The 19469-nt window shown below is 43.3% G+C and overlaps 1 protein-coding gene across 1 annotated transcript; it reads left to right on the forward strand.

Moving 5' to 3' along the window:
• The first annotated feature begins 9469 nt into the window (after window positions 1-9469).
• Window positions 9470-18579, forward strand: ldhba (lactate dehydrogenase Ba). The gene is made up of 9 exons (XM_074625622.1): window positions 9470-9553; window positions 10267-10406; window positions 12790-12926; window positions 13161-13278; window positions 13367-13540; window positions 14561-14734; window positions 14899-15016; window positions 16675-16798; window positions 17656-18579. Exons 3-9 carry the CDS (start codon window positions 12798-12800, stop codon window positions 17821-17823), a joined length of 1005 nt encoding a protein of 334 aa, XP_074481723.1. The 5' UTR covers window positions 9470-9553; window positions 10267-10406; window positions 12790-12797; the 3' UTR covers window positions 17824-18579.
• The last annotated feature ends 890 nt before the right edge of the window (window positions 18580-19469 follow it).

Here is a 19469-nt window from a genome sequence, read left to right on the forward strand (position 1 = left end):
GCCATGAACCTTCATTTAGAAATAATGATTATTAAAGCTGATGTGAGACTAACTTTGGGGATGAGGCCCCTCTCATGCTTTCAGAGGTTTGGTTCATTGTTTGCATATCTATGCAATATTATATTAGAAATATGTTTAGTCTGACACTTGGTATCAAATTATATTAAAATACTTGAGGTTGGGGGATTTGCAAGAGACTGATTTAAGAGTCTCCAGCATGCGAGGGTACAGCTAAATGCTGAAGGTCAGCATGCAAACATTCAGATGTTTAGCGTGCTCATCGTAGGCGAGCATGATTTGCTTATTGGCACTAAAAGCAGTCAGTATTTTTGGACGCGTTCAAAGTTAACCTGAGTTAACCTTAGACGAGAGGTTAAGGGACCATGCACCGAAATTATTACAATGAATCCTCATAGTGGTAGTAGAGGAAACGTCCATCCATCCATCCATCTACGCTCACATTCACACCTATACGGGACATTTAGACTCAACAATGAACCTGCATGTCTTTGGACTGTGGGAGGAAACCTGAGCACCCGGAGAAAACCCCACGCTGACACGGGGAGAACATGCAATAAGAGAAAAGTTCACCTCAACCTAACCCTACCTAGCCTTAAACTGACTTTGTGCCACTTAAAGACTCAAACCAGCGTAGGATGATTGATGATGACATATGATTGGTATAATAGAGATTAGATATATAGCAAACAATTCCATGTGTTAAAAATGATAAGACAGGAGTGTGCCGTGCAGTTGGTTGTATTTGAAGTGTTATACCTCTTAACGGCACCAGGGGGGGCTCTCTGCTTTCGTCTGACAGCTGTTCATAACCTCTAAAGAGCAGAACACACAGATAAGTTAGTATATAAAAGCTTCCACATCTGAGGTCACAGAAATTACAAGAGAGGGAAACACTAGACACAATCTTTATTAGGCTGCATGATCTACACATGAAAAATAAGATGTGTACAACGGTTTGTGCACACAAATACAAATGCACACATCACAGCCGGAATAAATATTAATATTTAACGTACAGATTTTTAACTTTAACTTTACACATGTGCTTCCTGTGTGTGTGCACGGATCGCCTGAAACAGATCCACAAATACATGCTGCATTTAAGTAGAAAACCAGGACACCTGCTCTAAACGCTGTCACTATACCAAATCATTCTTTTGAATTTACTGCTCTGAAAGTTAACTATTAATTAATACTAAATAATTCAATGAATGTGGTGTGTGTGTACAGAGCACCCTCGGGTATATATATATATATATATATATATATATATGTATATTCCCAAGTATACTTTATGTAATAAGTATACTAATATCAATGTACTAGTAGTATACTTGTAAGTGTACTACTTCAATACTTCTTCGGACTAAATTGGTCGACTTTTTAGTTTATAAAAGTATACTTTTAACTTTAAATGTAAGAGTAGTAAACTCTGAGTACACAACTAGTTTACATCCAAGTTGTATTTTGTCCTGCAGCTATACTATGAACAATACGACAACTGAACTTAAAGGTATACTGTTAGTTTACTAGTTTATATACTTTCAGCCCATTTTTTAGTTTATAAAAGTACACTTTAAAGAATACTCTCAGTAAACTACTAGTTCTTATTGTACTGACTCTTTTGCACACGTGTGCTAAAACACGTGCTTGAATGAACGAGAAATTCAAATCTGTTGTGAACAACAAACTAATTGTTTAGAGATTTGAGAAAAAAATAATTCAAGAATCGAGCCGAAACGAGTCAGAAAAAAGTGTAAAAGGAGCGCATCCTGGTCGTCACTGAGCTCCGGGTCACATTTCAGGGAAGAGACGAGCATCATAGAAATCACACAGCACATTTCAGGCTGGTTCGAAGCAGCTAATGTGTGAGTGAAGTGTGATGTATCACAGGTTTACCGACCGCTGCACACCGACACCTGCATCATGTAATGCACCCGGGCCGGGTCCAGGTCTGCGGATGAACCGCCGCCGTCATTACAATCCATTTGTTTGCTCATAATAAAATAGGCAGTTTGTATTCTGGCAACAACAGCGCTGTCTTCTGCCGGAGAGACGATGTGTCTCAGTGCTCGCTGACAGGGTGAGGTTGCAAGGGGTCATGGGAAATGGATTCCATTTACGTGTTCCCTGTTTGTGAGATCATAATGTCGTCGCTGTCTCGTTGAATAAAACATCAACACTACGAGGGAGGAAAAGGTTTCCCAGAGCTGTTTTTTAGCAGTAATTTCCACATTCAGTGATGAACCTGTAAATATGTTGGAGTCCAGTGATTTGTTCCATTTCGGCGATCTGTTCCCCCCCGTTAGCATCGTTGTGGCTGCTGACAGTCGCCTGTCTTTGGTCTGTTTCAGGGCTCCAGACACACACAGTCAGTCTTCAGCCTTTATCATCAGGTCCAAACGCACACACTGAGCAAAGACACGTCCAAAAGACTTCAATTTAACGTCTCTGTCGACCGTCCAAAAGACGTCCACTGAGGAGCCTGAATGAAAGTTTTTGCGACGTCTTTTTTAAACGTCTTTTTAACGTCCGTAGACGTCCAGATATGGAACCTGTTTTGCACGTCCATAGACGTCCGTGCTTCCAGACAAAAAGTTCAGACAGACTCAATGAAACCTTGATTAAAAAAAAGAGTAATCATGATCGCACTCACATTAAAAGAGTTCATTTTTCTTAGAAAGAAAAGACGCTGCTGTACTTTTTTACTTGTACTTTATTGCAGACGTGCAGTAGAGGTGTGATTTCCCATCAAACAGTTGTGACGATTACTCTTACAGTTTAGAAAGTTAAGACTGTTACAAAAGATGAGCCAAAGCTGTTACGACCCAGAGGACGTACGAACGTTCATCTCTGTAACTCTGTTTGTGCTCTAATGTGCTCTCTGCTGCGTGTGTGATGAGCTGCAGGTGAGCTCTGCTGATTGATTGATTGATTGATTGATTGTGGGTGATTCCATGAAGCTGATTGGTGCAGCCTTCAAGCAGGTGGTTTAAAAGACAGACTTCCCTCCTCTCCCCTGTGGACTCTCTGCTCTCCACTCAGGTTAGTAGTTTGTCTTTTGTTTCCGTTCTTTTAGCGTAGGTATGTTTAGGTTGTTGAGCTTCCTTCTGGTTGTTTGGCTGTAAGACTACACCTGAAGATACTACATGTTTTAGATGAACCCTTGAAGGGGTTGCAGATCCCTTGTTGCTGGAGGTTCTTGGGAGCAGATAAGAATAGAATTAGATAACAATCTACAAAACTGTGTCTCACTTTGGCCACCAGATGGCTCCGATCAGGGGTGATGCATCTCATCTTTATGTCTCAGATCATGAGAGTTAAGAGGGGAAGATCTTGAAGAAGATTTTGTATTTATTAATTGATTTTTGCATTATGTTTATATTTATCTATTTTTGCATTTACTCTTTTATTTATTTATTTATGCCTGATTTTCCCTCTGCATTTCACCTGTTATTTATTTACCCAAACTTATTTATTTCTGTATTCTTTTCTTTACACATTTCTTAATACATTCTGCCTAATTATGCAAATGAGGGGGGCTGTTAATACATACATTAAAATAAAGAAGATAAAATAAATACATAAATAAATAAAAGGGTAAATTTAACATAAGAGTAAATAAATAAGGGAATTAATACAAAGATAAATACATAAATTATCAATTTGTCACATATTTATGAGTTAATTAATAGCTAAATTATTTCTGTTACATTTAATAACATATTTATTGAGTCATTTAATTAATTGATTTATTTTTGAATAAATGGGTGATGAATAACATGTTCTTAAATAATGCATGTCTGTCAACTTGCAATATGTTTTCCTGGAACCAGCATCTTCTGTGCAGTAGTGGAAGAATCGCAGCTTAACAGCTCACAAATAATTGATTACTCAAACAGCACTAATACAATGAGTCATTTTCAAATGTGTTGAATTGTTTAACACCCATTTCTGTTGTTGATATAAAGAACCTTTAAGCCGACGGGCGTCACAAAACCTGCAGTTCTGACTGTGACCACAATACCAATGGTCCGTGCACGGCTCCACGCCATTCCCCCCCAGCTGATGGTTTTAAACATTATATAACTAATTCTAGTCACGCCACAGATGGCATCACAGTCACATGACCTCCACATGACTCCTCGGTACCTGACTGCTGCTCTGCTGTCTCATGTATTTACCTGCAGGACTCACTGAGGAGCTCATCTTGGTGAAATGAATAAATAAAGTCAATAACTACCACAATCAGCTGACTGATGATAAACAGACATAAAACTGTTTGTAAACCAAATCAAATAAAAAAAATCATTCAAGGTTAGTAGCTTGAGAGTGAGATGAGAGATTTGTATCTACTATAAAACAACCATTATTATTATTATAATTATCATTACCGTGCAAAAACATGCATCGTTGCTCCTAATGTAGAACAGCAGTACAGTTGACTGACTCAGTAGTGTAGTAAATTATATTTCTTCCATTTTTGGTGTTTCTTTGAGTGTTTCATTGTTCTCGCTGCGGGTCAAAGGTCAGGATAGGTCGGGCTATTTTTAGCTTCTGTTACATAACGAGGCCAAAGTGAAACTGTAACTGTGATAAGCTCTGGTTACAAAAGCTTCACAGACGTTGGCTGTGGGACAGCTGTATGAAGTTAAACCTTTTTTATCTTTCAGAGACTGTGAAACAGTAAATCATACTTCTATTACCACTCCCCTAAACTACTGTAGCTACACGGGAGTCAGCCAGTCTTCACTGTCACGTCTGCAGTGTGTGCAGAACGCTGCTGCGAGGTTTTTATCTGGTTCCCCCCCCCGTACTCGCTTCCCTCCGCTGGCTCCACCGTCACTTTTAGAGTTCATGTTAAGGCTTCATGGATTGGCTCCCTCCTAACTATCTGCCCTTTTAACTCCACCGAGGTCACTCAGGTCTTCCAACCGGTCACTTCTGGTCGTCCTTAAAGGGGCTCTATGTAAGAATCCTAAATGTCTTGTTAACAGCTTCACCTGTGTCCGTTAAGTCAACTAAAGTCAGCGTCCTGTTGCTGGCGCTTGTGCTCGCTCTACATAGACATGAAGGAGCATCGCTCAACACAGTGAGGAGACACACGTCAGCTAAAAGCACAATATCACTCTATATTTCAGCTGCTTGGCAGTAATGTTAGCTGACCAGACCAAGGTCTCTCCATGAATCAATGCTGATCCTAGTGTTGGCTTTTCCCGCCTCAGCCTCCCGACCGCGGCCGGAGGGAACGGGGGAGACGCCGGAGATTTGGTCGGAGACGATAACGTTTCTCTCTGCAGAGCCCCGTCACTTCACAAGACACGGGAAACCTCTGTTGGTCTGGAGGAGCTGCAGCAGTTATTTCTGCACAAACGTCCACTGAACATTCACTAGATATTCTCAGAGCTAAACTAACTCTTCTGCAGTGTGGAGTGAGCAGCATGCACGTGAGAGGTGGAGAGAGAGAGAGAAGGAGCGCGGTGTGTGAGTGAAGGCAGGCAGAGGAGCAGAGGAGCAGAGACTCCGGTCCTGGAGACCAAAGCTACGGTCTCCTCCGCGTCCTCCGACCGCGGCCAACACTGTTTAACAGCTTCACTAGATACAACCAAGAGGTTTTGGTGCTTCACTGGAGTTTGTGTTGGAGTCTGAGTCTGAACAGCGGAGACACACGAGAGACCATGAGGCACCGACCAGCAATGATTTATACGTGTTAGAAGTTACAAACAGTCCCTTTAAGTTGTGATTAATTAGACGAATTGGTCTTTTATAAAGCTCATAATAACACTCTTTTACTCGTGGATTTTATCTCGGTCTCTGTCTGTGGATATGTGTGATTTCTCTGCTCTGTTGACCTGTTTTTATTCTTTGGTCAGCTCATGTTGTTTTAAATGTGCTATAGAAATAACTTTGACCTGCTCAGTCTAGTCCATCTGACATTTCTTGTGAGCTTCCTCCCCTCTTCCCTGCCGTGGAGTGGATTCCTCCCGTTCATGTGAGCAGACACATTGGCTGCTACTTCAGAGTGACCTCCAACACTCAGCTCAGGGCTGGAGGGACAATGGCTCCAGGCACGGATGAATACGTTTTGGCACATGCACATGCACTCTGCCCCCTCGGACCCGGTCTTTCTCTCTGTGCAGTGGTGGGGAGTTTCCACTCTCTCTGAGGCATTAAAGGTGCAAACACTTCCGAGGTTTTACTTTGGTTAGTGAGACACTTGTCAGATTGTGCAGACGGTGAGCTCCCTAAAAGTACGACAGTATCATGTCAACAGGAAAACCTCCAGTAGGTGTGTGCTGCTGCGCAGACGGCTTTCTGGTGTTCTTTCCCATCAAAGTTGTGAGCTTAATAATAATAATAATAATAGAGGACTGACGCATGTGCATGCCCATGTAGATGATATTGCTATGTCTCTGCGTTCCCCCCACCCCTTTTGTACTATTAACTTATTTGTTTATCTAATTTATTATTATTACTTTCTTTTCTTTGTATTAATATTATTACTTTTATTTCTTATTCTTTTTCTATTCTTTTTTCTTATTATTATTATTTTTTTCCTTTTTCTTAATTTTATTTCAATTTTGAATGCTGAAATTGTTTTCTTTTGTGAACTTATTGTGTTTGTCTCTAAGATCAACTACTTAAAAAATTTATAAATTATTGTAATTACAAACTGTAAATTGAATATATGAAAACAACCTCAAAAAAAGGGAAAAAATAAAGTATGAAAAGAAAAATAAATAATTTTTAAAAAAAATAAAATAAATAATAATAATAGGGTATATTTACTTATTATATACAACAAGCTGGACTGGGCCAGGCAGAAGGCAATGAAGCATTCATGTTTCTCCTGAACCGAAGCTTCTCTGTGTTGTGTATCAGACAGCGTGGTGCTCGTCTGTATGGACGTTTAGTGTTTTAAGATTTAGTTGAAATCCGTTCTTGGCCTGGCCTTCGATCACATGGGTTCACGTGAAATAGACCCGTACTTTTGTATTTTCTATTTTAAATGTCATTTTAATACGTGACCTCGATGTTCTTTGTGTTTCTTCCTTTCGATAATATTCCTGTCGCCCTCTTCGTTGGTCTTTTCTCTGTTTGAATGAAGAGTTGCGTTAACTGTTGCCGTGCAAAATGAACTTGTGCTATGGCAACTTGAACATGAAAAATATCGGTAATCTTTCCGGGATAGAGCAGCCGGTCTGCTCATCACTGAGACAAAGAACATGAGGACTCTCTATACAGAATACTGTGAGACGTGTGTGGAACCGTCGAGTGTGTTTGCATGTTACACGAGAGAGAGAGACACACTGATGAAGAGAGAGAGAGTGAGGCTGCTGGGCTTTGTGTTGTGTTGTGTAACAGCCCGTAGCTCCGCCTTCCTCCACTGGCCGGTTTAATCCCACCGTCACTCTCCTCACGCTTCACATGCAACGGCCTCTCCAGCCCTCACACACACACACACACACACAACGGCTGTGGGTGCAGCTGAGTGGGCGCCTTTAAGGGATCGGCGTCCTCACCCCCGTTGGAGGGAAGAGTGGAAGCACAACCGCAGCATCCTATTGGGTGCCAGCCTGTATCGCCACCGTCGTCATCATCATGTGTGACATGTGCAGCATCAGCAGGGGGATGCAGAGAACAGCATGTTCACATGGGCCTCATCTCTATTGTTGGAGCAGAGTGCATTCAACACATTCACACTGCAACATGGAATAAAGATAATCAGCTTCTAATGTTGAGAGGAGAGGAGGAGAGAGGAGAGGAGGGGAGAGGGGTGGAGAGGACAGGAGAGGGGTGGAGAGGAGAGGACAGGACAGGAGAGGGGTGGAGAGGAGAGGAGGAGAGAGGACAGGAGAGGGGAGGAAAGAAGGAGAGAGGAGAGAAGAGGAGAGGAGAGGAACGGGGAGAGGACAGGAGAGGAGAGAGGAGGAGAGACGAGAGAACAGGAGAGGAGAGACGAGAGAACAGGAGAGGAGAGAGGAGGAGAGACGAGAGAACAGGAGAGGAGAGGAGAGGAACGGGGAGAGACGAGAGAACAGGAGAGGAGAGACGAGAGAACAGGAGAGGAACGGGGAGAGGAGAGGAGGAGAGACGAGAGAACAGGAGAGGAGAGGAGAGGAGAGGGGAGGAGAGACGAGAGAACAGGAGAGGAGAGGAACGGGGAGAGAACAGGAGAGGAGACGAGAGAACAGGAGAGGAGAGGAGAGGAACGGGGAGAGGAGAGGAGGAGAGACGAGAGAACAGGAGAGGAGAGGAGAGGAGAGGAGGAGAGACGAGAGAACAGGAGAGGAGAGGAGAGGAGAGACGAGAGAACAGGAGAGGAGAGAGGAGAGGAGAGGAGAGGAGAGACGAGAGGAGAGGAGAGGAGAGACGAGAGGAGAGGAGAGGAGAGGAGAGGAGAGGGGAGAGGAGAGACGAGAGAACAGGAGAGGAGAGGAGAGGAGAGACGAGAGAACAGGAGAGGAGAGGAGAGGAACGGGGAGAGGAGAGGAGGAGAGACGAGAGAACAGGAGAGGAGAGGAGAGACGAGAGAACAGGAGAGGAGAGAGGAGAGGAGAGGAGAGGAGAGACGAGAGAACAGGAGAGGAGAGGAGAGACGAGAGAACAGGAGAGGAGAGGAGAGGAGAGGAGAGGAGAGGAGGAGAGACGAGAGAACAGGAGACGAGAGGAGAGACGAGAGAACAGGAGAGGAGAGAGGAGAGGAGAGGAGAGGAGAGGAGGAGAGACGAGAGAACAGGAGACGAGAGGAGAGGAGAGGAGAGGAGAGACGAGAGGAGAGGAGAGGAGAGGAGTTGAATCTTGTGGTTTTCTGTGTGACCCGGTAACCGTGGGAACCAGCAAAACACTGGAGACGAACCTCGTCTGACCTCCAGACCACGTTGATGACCTCGTCGATGGGCACAAAGGTGCCCGAAGGTGGCTGATGGATATTTAGTTTTGCAGTAACTCATCTAAATTATGATCAAGGAACGTAATCTTCCGTGGCTGAAGAGGATGCTGTTATTGTCACTTGTGCAGACGTGACCAAAAGTGATAAAAGAATCTTGATCTAATCATAATAATAAAATGTAGGTCATATTATATTCACACGTTTAACCACAGGTTTCTGCAGACTTCAGACTGGAAGTATAAGAAAAAGTTCCACTGAAGTACAAAGAAGTACTGTGGTCAAATGTAGTTCCTCAAAATGTACTCATCGTACAGTAACTATACCTGGTTACCTGGTTCAGTCTGCTGTGAGACTGAATAACACCGTGCAGGTCAGACTAGAACCCCCCCAGGAGAGGTTCATGTTGGATCTGTCCTTAATTTAACATCCTTCATCCTGTGGAGCTCCTTTAATCAACTCCTGGCATTCACTCTGAGTCCTAGATACCACGTTTATGAGGAGGTGTTTATGATTCTTCTCTTTCATGAGGATGCAGGCTGATGGATCTGTTCTGTGTTGCAGTAAAGTGGAAATGGAAATGGAAGGAATTCATCATCGGTCATCATGCCTCTACCTGAGGAGTGGAAACTCCAACAAAAGGTATAGAGATAAGAAAATATAAAAACATTGTGATATTATGTGTTGTGAAACGGCGCTGTAAATCCGAATTCGCTCACTCAACTTCAATATGTACTGGAAACAGCTTGAACTCAAAAGTTTAAAACAGTAACATGAAAGTTATGAGAAAACCCAACAAAAGAAATGACAGTTTAACACAATGTCTTTAATCACATGATAAAATAATTTGTGTCCTCCTCCTCCTCTTCCTCTTCCTCCTCTTCCACCAACACCTCTCCTCCTCTTCCTCCCTCCTCCTCCTCACCTCCTCCTCCTCCCTCTCCTCCTCCTCCACCACCACCACCTCCTCTTCCTCCCTCCTCCTCCTCCTCCTCCACCACCTCCTCTTCCTCTTCCTCCTCCACCACCTCCTCTTCCTCTTCCTCCTCTTCCACCAACACCTCTCCTCCTCTTCCACCAACACCTCTCCTCCTCCTCCTCCTCCCTCTCCTCCTCCTCCACCACCACCACCTCCTCCACCACCTCCTCTTCCTCTCCTCCTCCCTCTCCTCTTCCTCCTCCTCCTCCTCCTCCCTCTCCTCCTCCACCACCACCACCTCCTCCTCCTCCTCTTCCTCCCTCCTCCTCCCTCTCCTCTTCCTCCTCCTCCTCCTCCTCCTCCACCACCACCACCTCCTCCTCCTCCCTCCTCCCCCCTCCTCCTCCTCTCCTCCTCCTCCTCTTCCTCTCTGCAGCCCGTTCAGCTCCACACTATCAGCCTTCTCTCCTCATCTCTCTGCAGCTGCTGGACTCTCTCCTCCACCCGGACCCGGACCCAGACCCGGACCCAGCCAGACCACCAGCCGGATCTCAGTCTGCAGAAACGCGTAAAACAGTAAGTTAGTGTTCATCTTTATCTTCTTCTTCGTTGTCGTTGTGGTTGTTGTTTGCGGGCTTTTGGAGCTGATGTCGCACAGTGCAGCGTGCTGGACGCCTCAGCAGCAATGGATGCTCACAGATGAGCTGCATTCTGCAGGAGAGACATGTTCAATGTGGATCATAAAGAGCTAGAAACAACATTAGAGGTTTCCTTCATGTTCTGGTACCCTTGTGAATTATTATCTTTAATAATAACGTGCGTAATCTGGATGATTTCAGCCTCTGATGCATTTAATGCCTCATTAATCTATATCTGGGATGTAATGGAAATATTATTGGGCTATTATTACTATTACTATTTATTTTTATTATTAGTATTATTATTTGACTCTATATTCCCTGCTGTGCAGCTGCAAACTCTGAGGTTTATATTTATATAATGTCTCTTATTAATACCTCATTAATCTGTCTGTGATGTAATGGAAATATTGTTGGGCTATTATTTAACGTTAAATCGCCTTAATTATTATTTTTTATAATTATAATTTATAATTATAATTTATTATTATAATTTATTATTATAATTATTATTAATATTATTATTATATTTCTTATTATTCTTATGTATTATTCTTATTATTCTTTTTATTCTTATTATTCTTATTCTTATTATTTGACTCTATTCCCTGCTGTGCACCTGCAGACTCTGATGGTGCTTTTATATTTCTATAATGTGTCTTCTCCTCTCAGAGCCCTTTATTAAGTGTTAAAAGTGCTGTATTTCATATTAATTGCATATTTCATGTTGTTAAAAACTGAATATAGTGTCTCCATCACAGTCACCAAAATCGAGGGCAGGGCCTTTGAGGCCGGGCTTTTATATAACCCCCAAATATACCACTAAAACATCACAGCAGAGGAGCAGCAGGGACAAAACCAGCAGGACACACATCGACGTCTAGTTCTGTAAGGCTGATGATGAAGTGATGATGTAATTGATTATTATTTAAGAGGCTAAAATGAGGCACAGTTTGGTTCAGCAGCTCTATTGTCCCCTGAATAAATAACCACGTAGCTGGAGAGCCCAGAGAGCCACGAGGTGCCCGACCACCGCCTGGTTCAGCTCTCCATGTGACCTTGATCTGAGCTGATGTCTTAACTTGTTGCTAAATATATGTTCTTTATGCATACTGATCATTTTGTATAGCACCTCTCTAAACATAGTTACAAAGACCGAATAATGAGACAACTAAAACCCGTAACCAGTTGGTATCAGAACAACAAGTTACAACACAAAGAGGACAATATAAGAGGTGGAAAAGGTGCACCAAGCTGTTGCCTTATGGGGATTTAAAATTGGTTATAGAGCTGGCTATAACCTGAGTTTACGGGCATTGATGGCATTAAAGGAACCGTCTCCTTTAGTCACCAGCCTAGACCTGCATGGTACAACCAGTAAGACCAAGTCAGAGGACCTCAGGTTACAAGGTGGCACGTATAGGGAGTAAGGAGCTCAGTTTGGTAGCTTGGTGCCAAACCATGCAGAGCTTTAAAAGTTAATAATAAAATCTGACTGACTGATTTGACGGGCAGCCAGTGAAGTGCAGCTAAAACCGGAGCGATGTGCTCAAATCTCCTCGTAGCTCCGGTCAGTGTTCCACCAACCAAGGCCTTCAGGGACCTTCAGGGATCTCTGATGTATTATATATAATATAATAATAATAATATAATGTATAATAACTAGCAGCACAGTGTGATGAAAGTTGGGAAAGTCCTGGTTTCAGTTAAACGCTTGCTGTGTTCCCATGCATTTTTGTGAAAAGCACCCGACAGGACAGCTGAACCAGCGGTGGATTAAGGTGGTCAGGGGCCTCTGTAGGCTACTCTTTGTGTGGGGGGGCCCCTTCTCATGACGCCATGTGTAAAAGAGCACTATAGGAATATTACACAGCCCACAGGTACACACTCAGAGAGCATACACACAGACAGACGTTACTCTAAGCCAGTTGTGTCGAACTCTATTTCACTGGGGCCACACTGGGACATGAGAATCACATCAGGGGCCATATATATATACATATATACATATATACATGTATATATGTATATATATATATATACGTTTAAGAAGTTACAAATAGGCCCTTTAACAGTTGAAATTAATTTCGACTAATTGGAAAATTGGTCCATGAAATGAATGAGCTGTTATCTCTTCATCAAGACTGACCCAGCGCTTCCTTATTGATCCGTTCTCTGTGACCTTTGACCTGTGTGTTGATACACTACAGCATTGAGGTACACTGGTTGTTGTATCGGAGGCTGTTTATGGCGCTAAATGACTCATTCAGACAGATTGAAGCAGACTGCTGTGCTGATGTCTTCTCTGTGTCTCCCTGCAGCCGTCAACATGTCCTCAGTGCTGCAGAAGCTGATCAGCCCTCTGGCCAGCAGCCCCGCTGAGCCCCCCAGGAACAAGGTGACTGTGGTCGGGGTGGGCCAGGTGGGCATGGCCTGCGCCATCAGCATCCTGTTGCGGGTAAGATATGACGGGCTGAAATCTCTCATAACAAGAAGCACATTTTATTAGACGTGAGTCACAAACTGTAGAAGCTCAGGTCTGGACGTATGAAACAGAAATCTTTTGATCTGTATTTGAAATTTGTCATATTTTCATTCAAAAATAAAAAGTCAGTGTTATAAAATGCATCATTACTGCCAACCCTGCTGACAAACAGTACTCCTCCATCATCGTCTTCCGTCCTCTGGACAGGACCTGTGTGATGAGCTGGCTCTGGTGGACGTGATGGAGGATCGTCTCAAAGGAGAGATGATGGACCTGCAGCACGGCAGCCTCTTCCTCAAGACCTCCAAGATAGTTGCTGACAAAGGTCGGTATATTACCTGCTGCTCACACGCACATGTCTCCAGACAATCACTCATCAGATCTCGTCTCACTTCCTCTCCTCGTCCTCCCAGACTACGCGGTGACGGCCAACTCTCGCCTGGTCATTGTGACGGCCGGCGTTCGCCAGCAGGAGGGCGAGAGCCGCCTTAACCTGGTGCAGAGGAACGTCAACGTCTTCAAGGCCATCATCCCCCAGATCATCAAGTACAGCCCCAACTGCACGCTCATCGTGGTCTCCAACCCCGGTGAATACAACGAAACACACGTTATTGTCATCTTTGTTTGCACGACCCGTCTGAACGTACTGATCCTGCCGTAATGAGCTGACTACTAACGGGCTATTTCCCGTTGCCAAGCCGTATCTAAGGTCCGTCCTATTTACTGGAGCAGTGACCAACGTTTCCATTGCATAAGAACCTTATGGGATGGTGCTGCTTGTTCCAGGTATTAGCAAACCTTCAGGTTTCACCAGGGAAACAGAGTTATGGCTTGTGAAAAACACATGAAAATATAAATGAATGGTCTTAATTTTGTATTCTTTGGTAAGTGACCATGCGGGATAACGCCCTTCGAGTTGTCCATTATCAGGAAATATTACACGGCTGTGTTGAATACTCGATTCTGATTGGTCAATCACAGCGCTCTGCAGACTGTTGCTACTTATAACAGACCGTTGCTACTTATAACAGACCGTTGCTATGTATAACAGACCGTTGTTATGTATAACAGACCATTGCTATGTATAACAGACCATTACTATGTATAACAGACTGTTGCTACGTATAACAGACCGTTGCTACTTATAACAGACCGTTGCTATGTATAACAGACCGTTGCTAAGTATAACAGCCTGTTGCTACGTATAACAGACCGTTGCTACATATAACAGACCGTTGCTACTTATAACAGACCGTTGCTATGTATAACAGACTGTTGCTACATATAACAGACCATTACTATGTATAACAGACCGTTGCTATGTATAACAGACCATTACTATGTATAACAGACCGTTGCTATGTATAACAGACTGTTGCTATGTGTAACAGACCGTTGCTATGTGTAACAGACTGTTGCTAAGTATAACAGACTGTTGCTACATATAACAGACCATTACTATGTATAACAGACCGTTGCTATGTATAACAGACTGTTGCTATGTGTAACAGACCGTTGCTATGTGTAACAGACTGTTACTACGTATAACAGACCATTGTTATGTATAACAGACCGTTATGTAATATGTTGTAACACTCCCTCCACAGTCGACGTGTTGACCTACGTGACCTGGAAGCTGAGCGGCCTGCCCAAGCACCGCGTCATCGGCAGCGGTACCAACCTGGACTCGGCCCGTTTCCGCTACCTGATGGCCGAACGCCTCGGCATCCACGCCAGCTCCTTCAACGGCTGGGTGCTGGGAGAGCACGGAGACACCAGCGGTGGGTTCATTATTCTTATTTTACTATCACTCATGTCAGATATGTTGTCTGGAGGGCTTCGTCGGGTAGTTTCTCTGTGTGAGGCGGCACTGAAGAAGTGAATGTAGTATGACTTGAATATCTCACATAGTGCAGTATTAACTTCTATGTGTTTGTTTTTCCAGTGCCGGTGTGGAGCGGAGCTAACGTGGCAGGTGTCAACCTGCAGAAGCTGAATCCTGATATTGGAACTGATGGTGATAAGGAGCAGTGGAAGGCCACACACAAAGCTGTAGTGGACAGGTACGGCTGGTTATCCAGAGAGACCAAATAAGAAAAGAAAACTTTACTTGATATCTAAATCTAAATCTCTAATGTTTGGAGTAACTAAACTAAACATCCAGTTTAACATCCAGTAGACTGGAATAATCTCATCTCAGTCACAAAGATATCTATCAAGAGCCAAAACCCTGATGTCACTTCCTGTTTAGCCTGTTCCACTTTAGCACCTGTGATACCTTTGAGAGAAGACAAGACACGAACCAAACGCTGGCTCTAGAGAGGGACGTTTGTGTTTTTTTTGCGTCGGCCACCATCGTTCTCCTGCAGGCTCGGCACACGGGAGAAGTATCGTTTGGTTGCAATCTGCAACCTCACCGAAAGTCACAGACCTCCACGTTAAAACTCCCGACCTTACAGCAGATAAATAAACATGTTTACAGCCTGCTACAAAAATCAGTTTTTGTCTCTATAGATAATTTCCTCGATCAACTGTACGGTGGTTAGTTAGTTAGTTAGTTAGTTAGTTAGTTAGTTAGTTGGTTATTTAATTAGTGAGGGAGTGACAGGTGAGTGCCGTCTCAGGTCGCTAGCTGGTATCTGTCTGCTCTGCTGCGTCAGGTGACGATCCACCTCTTTACCCATTTTTTGATTAGCTGGTAGTTAGGCTGCATCGTCACTGCCAAGACGGTAGTTGTCTCTAGAAGGTAACCCGCAAATTGCAAAATCTGACAACAACTCGCCGGCCCATTTAAAACCGTAAAAACAAGCAATAAAATCTCAGAATCAATCTGGAAACAGACAGGAAGCCAGAGGAGGGAGGCCAGAACTGGTGATACGTGATCACGTCTTCTTTTTCCTGTCAGAACTGCAATTCAACATCGATGCTTAACCCTTAACCATCTTCCCAACTCGACCCAAGATGGTGACGGTGGGAGCACACACACTTTGAGCTTCTCTTCAGAAACCTACGAGTGACGTCACGGAGACTACGTCCATATTTCATACAGTCTGTCCTCACACGCTGCACCTTTAATCCAGTTTAGATGAGGAGACACAGCTGGACGTTTTAATTCTCAGAGCACAGACTGCATCCTGTCATGGCCTGTAACGGAGATAAAACACGAGACCAGAAGATTTAAGATGATTAATTGGACCGATAACCGCTATCATGTTACACCGTCATTGACTCTCTGTCGTTATTTAACATGTCTGTCGGTGGGAGAGCTGTGAGTGCTTCTGTTATCTGAGGCCACGAGTGATTACAGTTTTAGTTCAAGTGGCCCCGGGGGGCTCACTAACAGCCTGTCAGAGCTCAGGCTCAGATGCATTATGGGCTGCGCATCAAAGACAGTCATTCATTGCACATTAAAGACCAATCAGTCAGCTTAAAACCACTTTTCATAATCATGATGGCACAACAGCCTGTGTAAATATACTGACATCATCACTTGAAAATACACACAGATGTAATTTGGGTCCGTTTTTTACAGAGTTATATAAACTAGTATGTTACAAGGTGGTTGCTATGGTGTCCTGGGTGGTTGCTAGGGCGATACAAGATGGTTGCTAGTAAATATATATCTATTAAAATATGTGTAATTTTTCTGTAAGATCAGACTAGTAGAACACACACGCAGCTGCTGTACAGATGTTAACAGATGTGCTGCTTTGTGTCGCAGCGCCTACGAGGTGATCAAGCTGAAAGGCTACACCAACTGGGCCATCGGTCTGAGCGTGGCGGACCTGACGGAGAGCATCGTCAAGAACATGAGTCGGGTCCATCCTGTCTCCACCATGGTCAAGGTAATAACTGCACAAAAGTAAAAATTGCATTGTAAAAAAACCCAGTTGCATCATGTAAACAAACTGGCATTTAAAGGGCTGAAATTATGAAAATGAATGAATATTTATTCATAGTAGTTACGATCAAGACTGATGGTTAAAACAAATTACTCTGTGAAAGTGGAACAAAATATTAAAGGTCCCATATCATGTTCATTTTCAGGTTCATACGTGTATTTAGTGTTTCTACTAGAACATGTTTACATGCTGTAATGTTAAAAAAACACATTATTTTCCTCATACTGTCTGTCTGAATATACCTGTATTCACCCTCTGTCTGAAACGCTCCGTTTTAGTGCATTTCAACGGAATTGCAACGGAATTGCGTTGCTAGGCAACAGCTTGGGTCCATGTTTACTTCCTGTCAGCTGAAGTTATTTACATACACTGCAACAGGAAATAAACTGGGACACATTTAGAATGTTTACGTTTAAAACCGTTTAATGATCTAAATATTGTGGATTTGTGACATCACAAATGGACAGAAATCCTAATGGCTTGTTTCAAACGCACAATTTCTGAATACGGGCTGTGTGTATTTCTCCGTATATTGAGCGTTTTGATAGTTTAACAGTATTTACAAAACACTTAAACCTGCTTTATAATATAAAATACATTAAAATCTCACTTTTTACGATATGGGACCTTTAATATATAATTTTCTGACAGTTTTTGACGCAGACATTGTTGTCCTCTGAGGCCATCAGATGATTCTTATATACTGTGTTTTGTTTCGTTAAAGCTTGTGTGTTTCTTTTTGCCTCCTCAACCTAACTCTATATATATTTATCTATGTAACGGGTGTGTTTTTCTCTCAGGACATGCATGGTATCAGTGAGGAGGTCTTCCTGTCTCTGCCCTGCGTGCTGAACAGCACCGGCGTGAGCAGCGTGATCAACATGACCCTGACGGACGCCGAGGTGGGCCAGCTGAGGAAGAGCGCCGACACGTTGTGGGGCATCCAGAAGGACCTCAAGGACGTCTGAACACACCCGCACATGATACCCATGATACCCGTGATGCACAGAATCCCGTCGACAAAAGCACACTCCTTTTATGACAACCCCTGTGTCTTAAACTGTACCGCTCTTATTTTGAAGGAGAATACCAGTGAGTTTCAAAGATTGTGCGAGCAGTGAGAATTTCAGTTTTACATACAGTACGTCATCCAGCCTGTTTTTAATGTCAGCGCTGCATTATGTCACCATCTACTTCCTGTCAATCACCTTTAAGTCTAAGAAACACTGGTATGCTCCTTTAAAAACAATGAACTCCCCAGCAGTTAGTAGGCTGAAGTTACTGTGTTTGTGTTAAGAGATGTAAGCTGACATGTGTTACTGTAGTCTTTCAGCCGGACCAGTTGAAGCACAACCCTCCAAAAGCTCAAACCGTCACTGTTCCCCCGACACCACTTACTGCACTGAGTCGTTCCTTTAGTTCCCTGCAGGGAATCACTAAGAGAAAGACCCTAAATGTCTCTAGAGAAACACCCTAAAAGTCGCTGTTTCCTCCCACCTTCGTCTCAAAGTGGTACTCTACAGCCGACAGACACTGAGTCAACACACGGTGAAGTCGTGACGTGTGAAGGTGGATTTTTCTTCCCCTCCTGTTTGCTGAGTGTTACTGTAGCAAAGGGAGATGGAGCAGCAGGAGAGGAGTGGAAACTCGTCTTTGAAACATCAGTTTGTTACTGTCTGACCTTGTGCTGTGTGTAACTTAATAAATCTGAACCTGATGAAGGATAGTGTGTGTATGTGAGTGTTTTATTTTTTCTAAAATTCCTCAAATAGTGTCACTTTTTGTTAAGGATGCTACCTGTGAGGGGAGATTAATTATTTGCTCATTCATCTCTCTTTTGTAAAAAACAATAAGACACCACTGCACAAAGAAGTACTCAGAGAGAACAGAAGGAGGATTGGACATTTTTAGATTTATTCATTTGAATTGCACCTATAAGATCAAATGGATTGACTTGTATTTAAAAGATTAGGAGGTTCCATATTTCCAACGTAAGTTCCAATTGCACGTTTTATATCGGAAACACAACATTTATATAACTGTCGACTATAAGAACACATAGGGGGATCACTCTGTTACTGACATACTGACATCTTTAAATATAAATATGAAGACATTCTTCCAAGCTTAAGAATTTATTTCTATAAACCAAGGCCATCCCTACATGTACAAAAGAGTTAATGTCACTATAACAGAGTCCTGTTGTTAAAAGTGAGTGGAATAAAGATAACGGATCCATTTTAAGGAAACTATCTTTTGAGATCTGTTCTGGTCAGAGGGATCATGCCAGATCTGGTTCTGCAGGTTTCTCTCTCTCCTTGCTCATCAGCTGTGATCACCCTCAGCTGCTGATAATCAGCCTGGCTGGGAGGCTATATCAGCAGGTTGGTTGCTCAGTTGGTTGTGTGTCTGCAGAGGGTCAACACCTTCAGTTGGCTCTCTGGGTTTGTGTTGGGTTGGGTGTGTGTTGTGGGGTTTTGATTTGGAGTGTGCACATCTTTAGCCAGCATCTACTTCTATCTTGTGTCCCCCAACTTACATTTCCTTTGGGTCTGATACCTTCTTTGTTGGTCTGTCATTGTTGGTAGATTTAGTGGGCGGATGTGGGGAGTTA

This window comes from Sebastes fasciatus, chromosome 23 (genome assembly GCF_043250625.1).
Source record: "Sebastes fasciatus isolate fSebFas1 chromosome 23, fSebFas1.pri, whole genome shotgun sequence".
Taxonomy (NCBI): domain Eukaryota; kingdom Metazoa; phylum Chordata; class Actinopteri; order Perciformes; family Sebastidae; genus Sebastes; species Sebastes fasciatus.

What these genes read in the sequence shown, in the direction of transcription:
- ldhba (XM_074625622.1), top strand. Translation starts at nt 12,798, where the DNA reads ATGTCCTCAGTGCTGCAGAAGCTGATCAGCCCTCTGGCCAGCAGCCCC. An exon ending in CCATCAGCATCCTGTTGCGG is followed by an intron (nt 12,927 to 13,160) that starts GTAAGATATGAC and finishes TCCTCTGGACAG; the next exon opens with GACCTGTGTGATGAGCTGGC. An exon ending in CACAAAGCTGTAGTGGACAG is followed by an intron (nt 15,017 to 16,674) that starts GTACGGCTGGTT and finishes TTTGTGTCGCAG; the next exon opens with CGCCTACGAGGTGATCAAGC.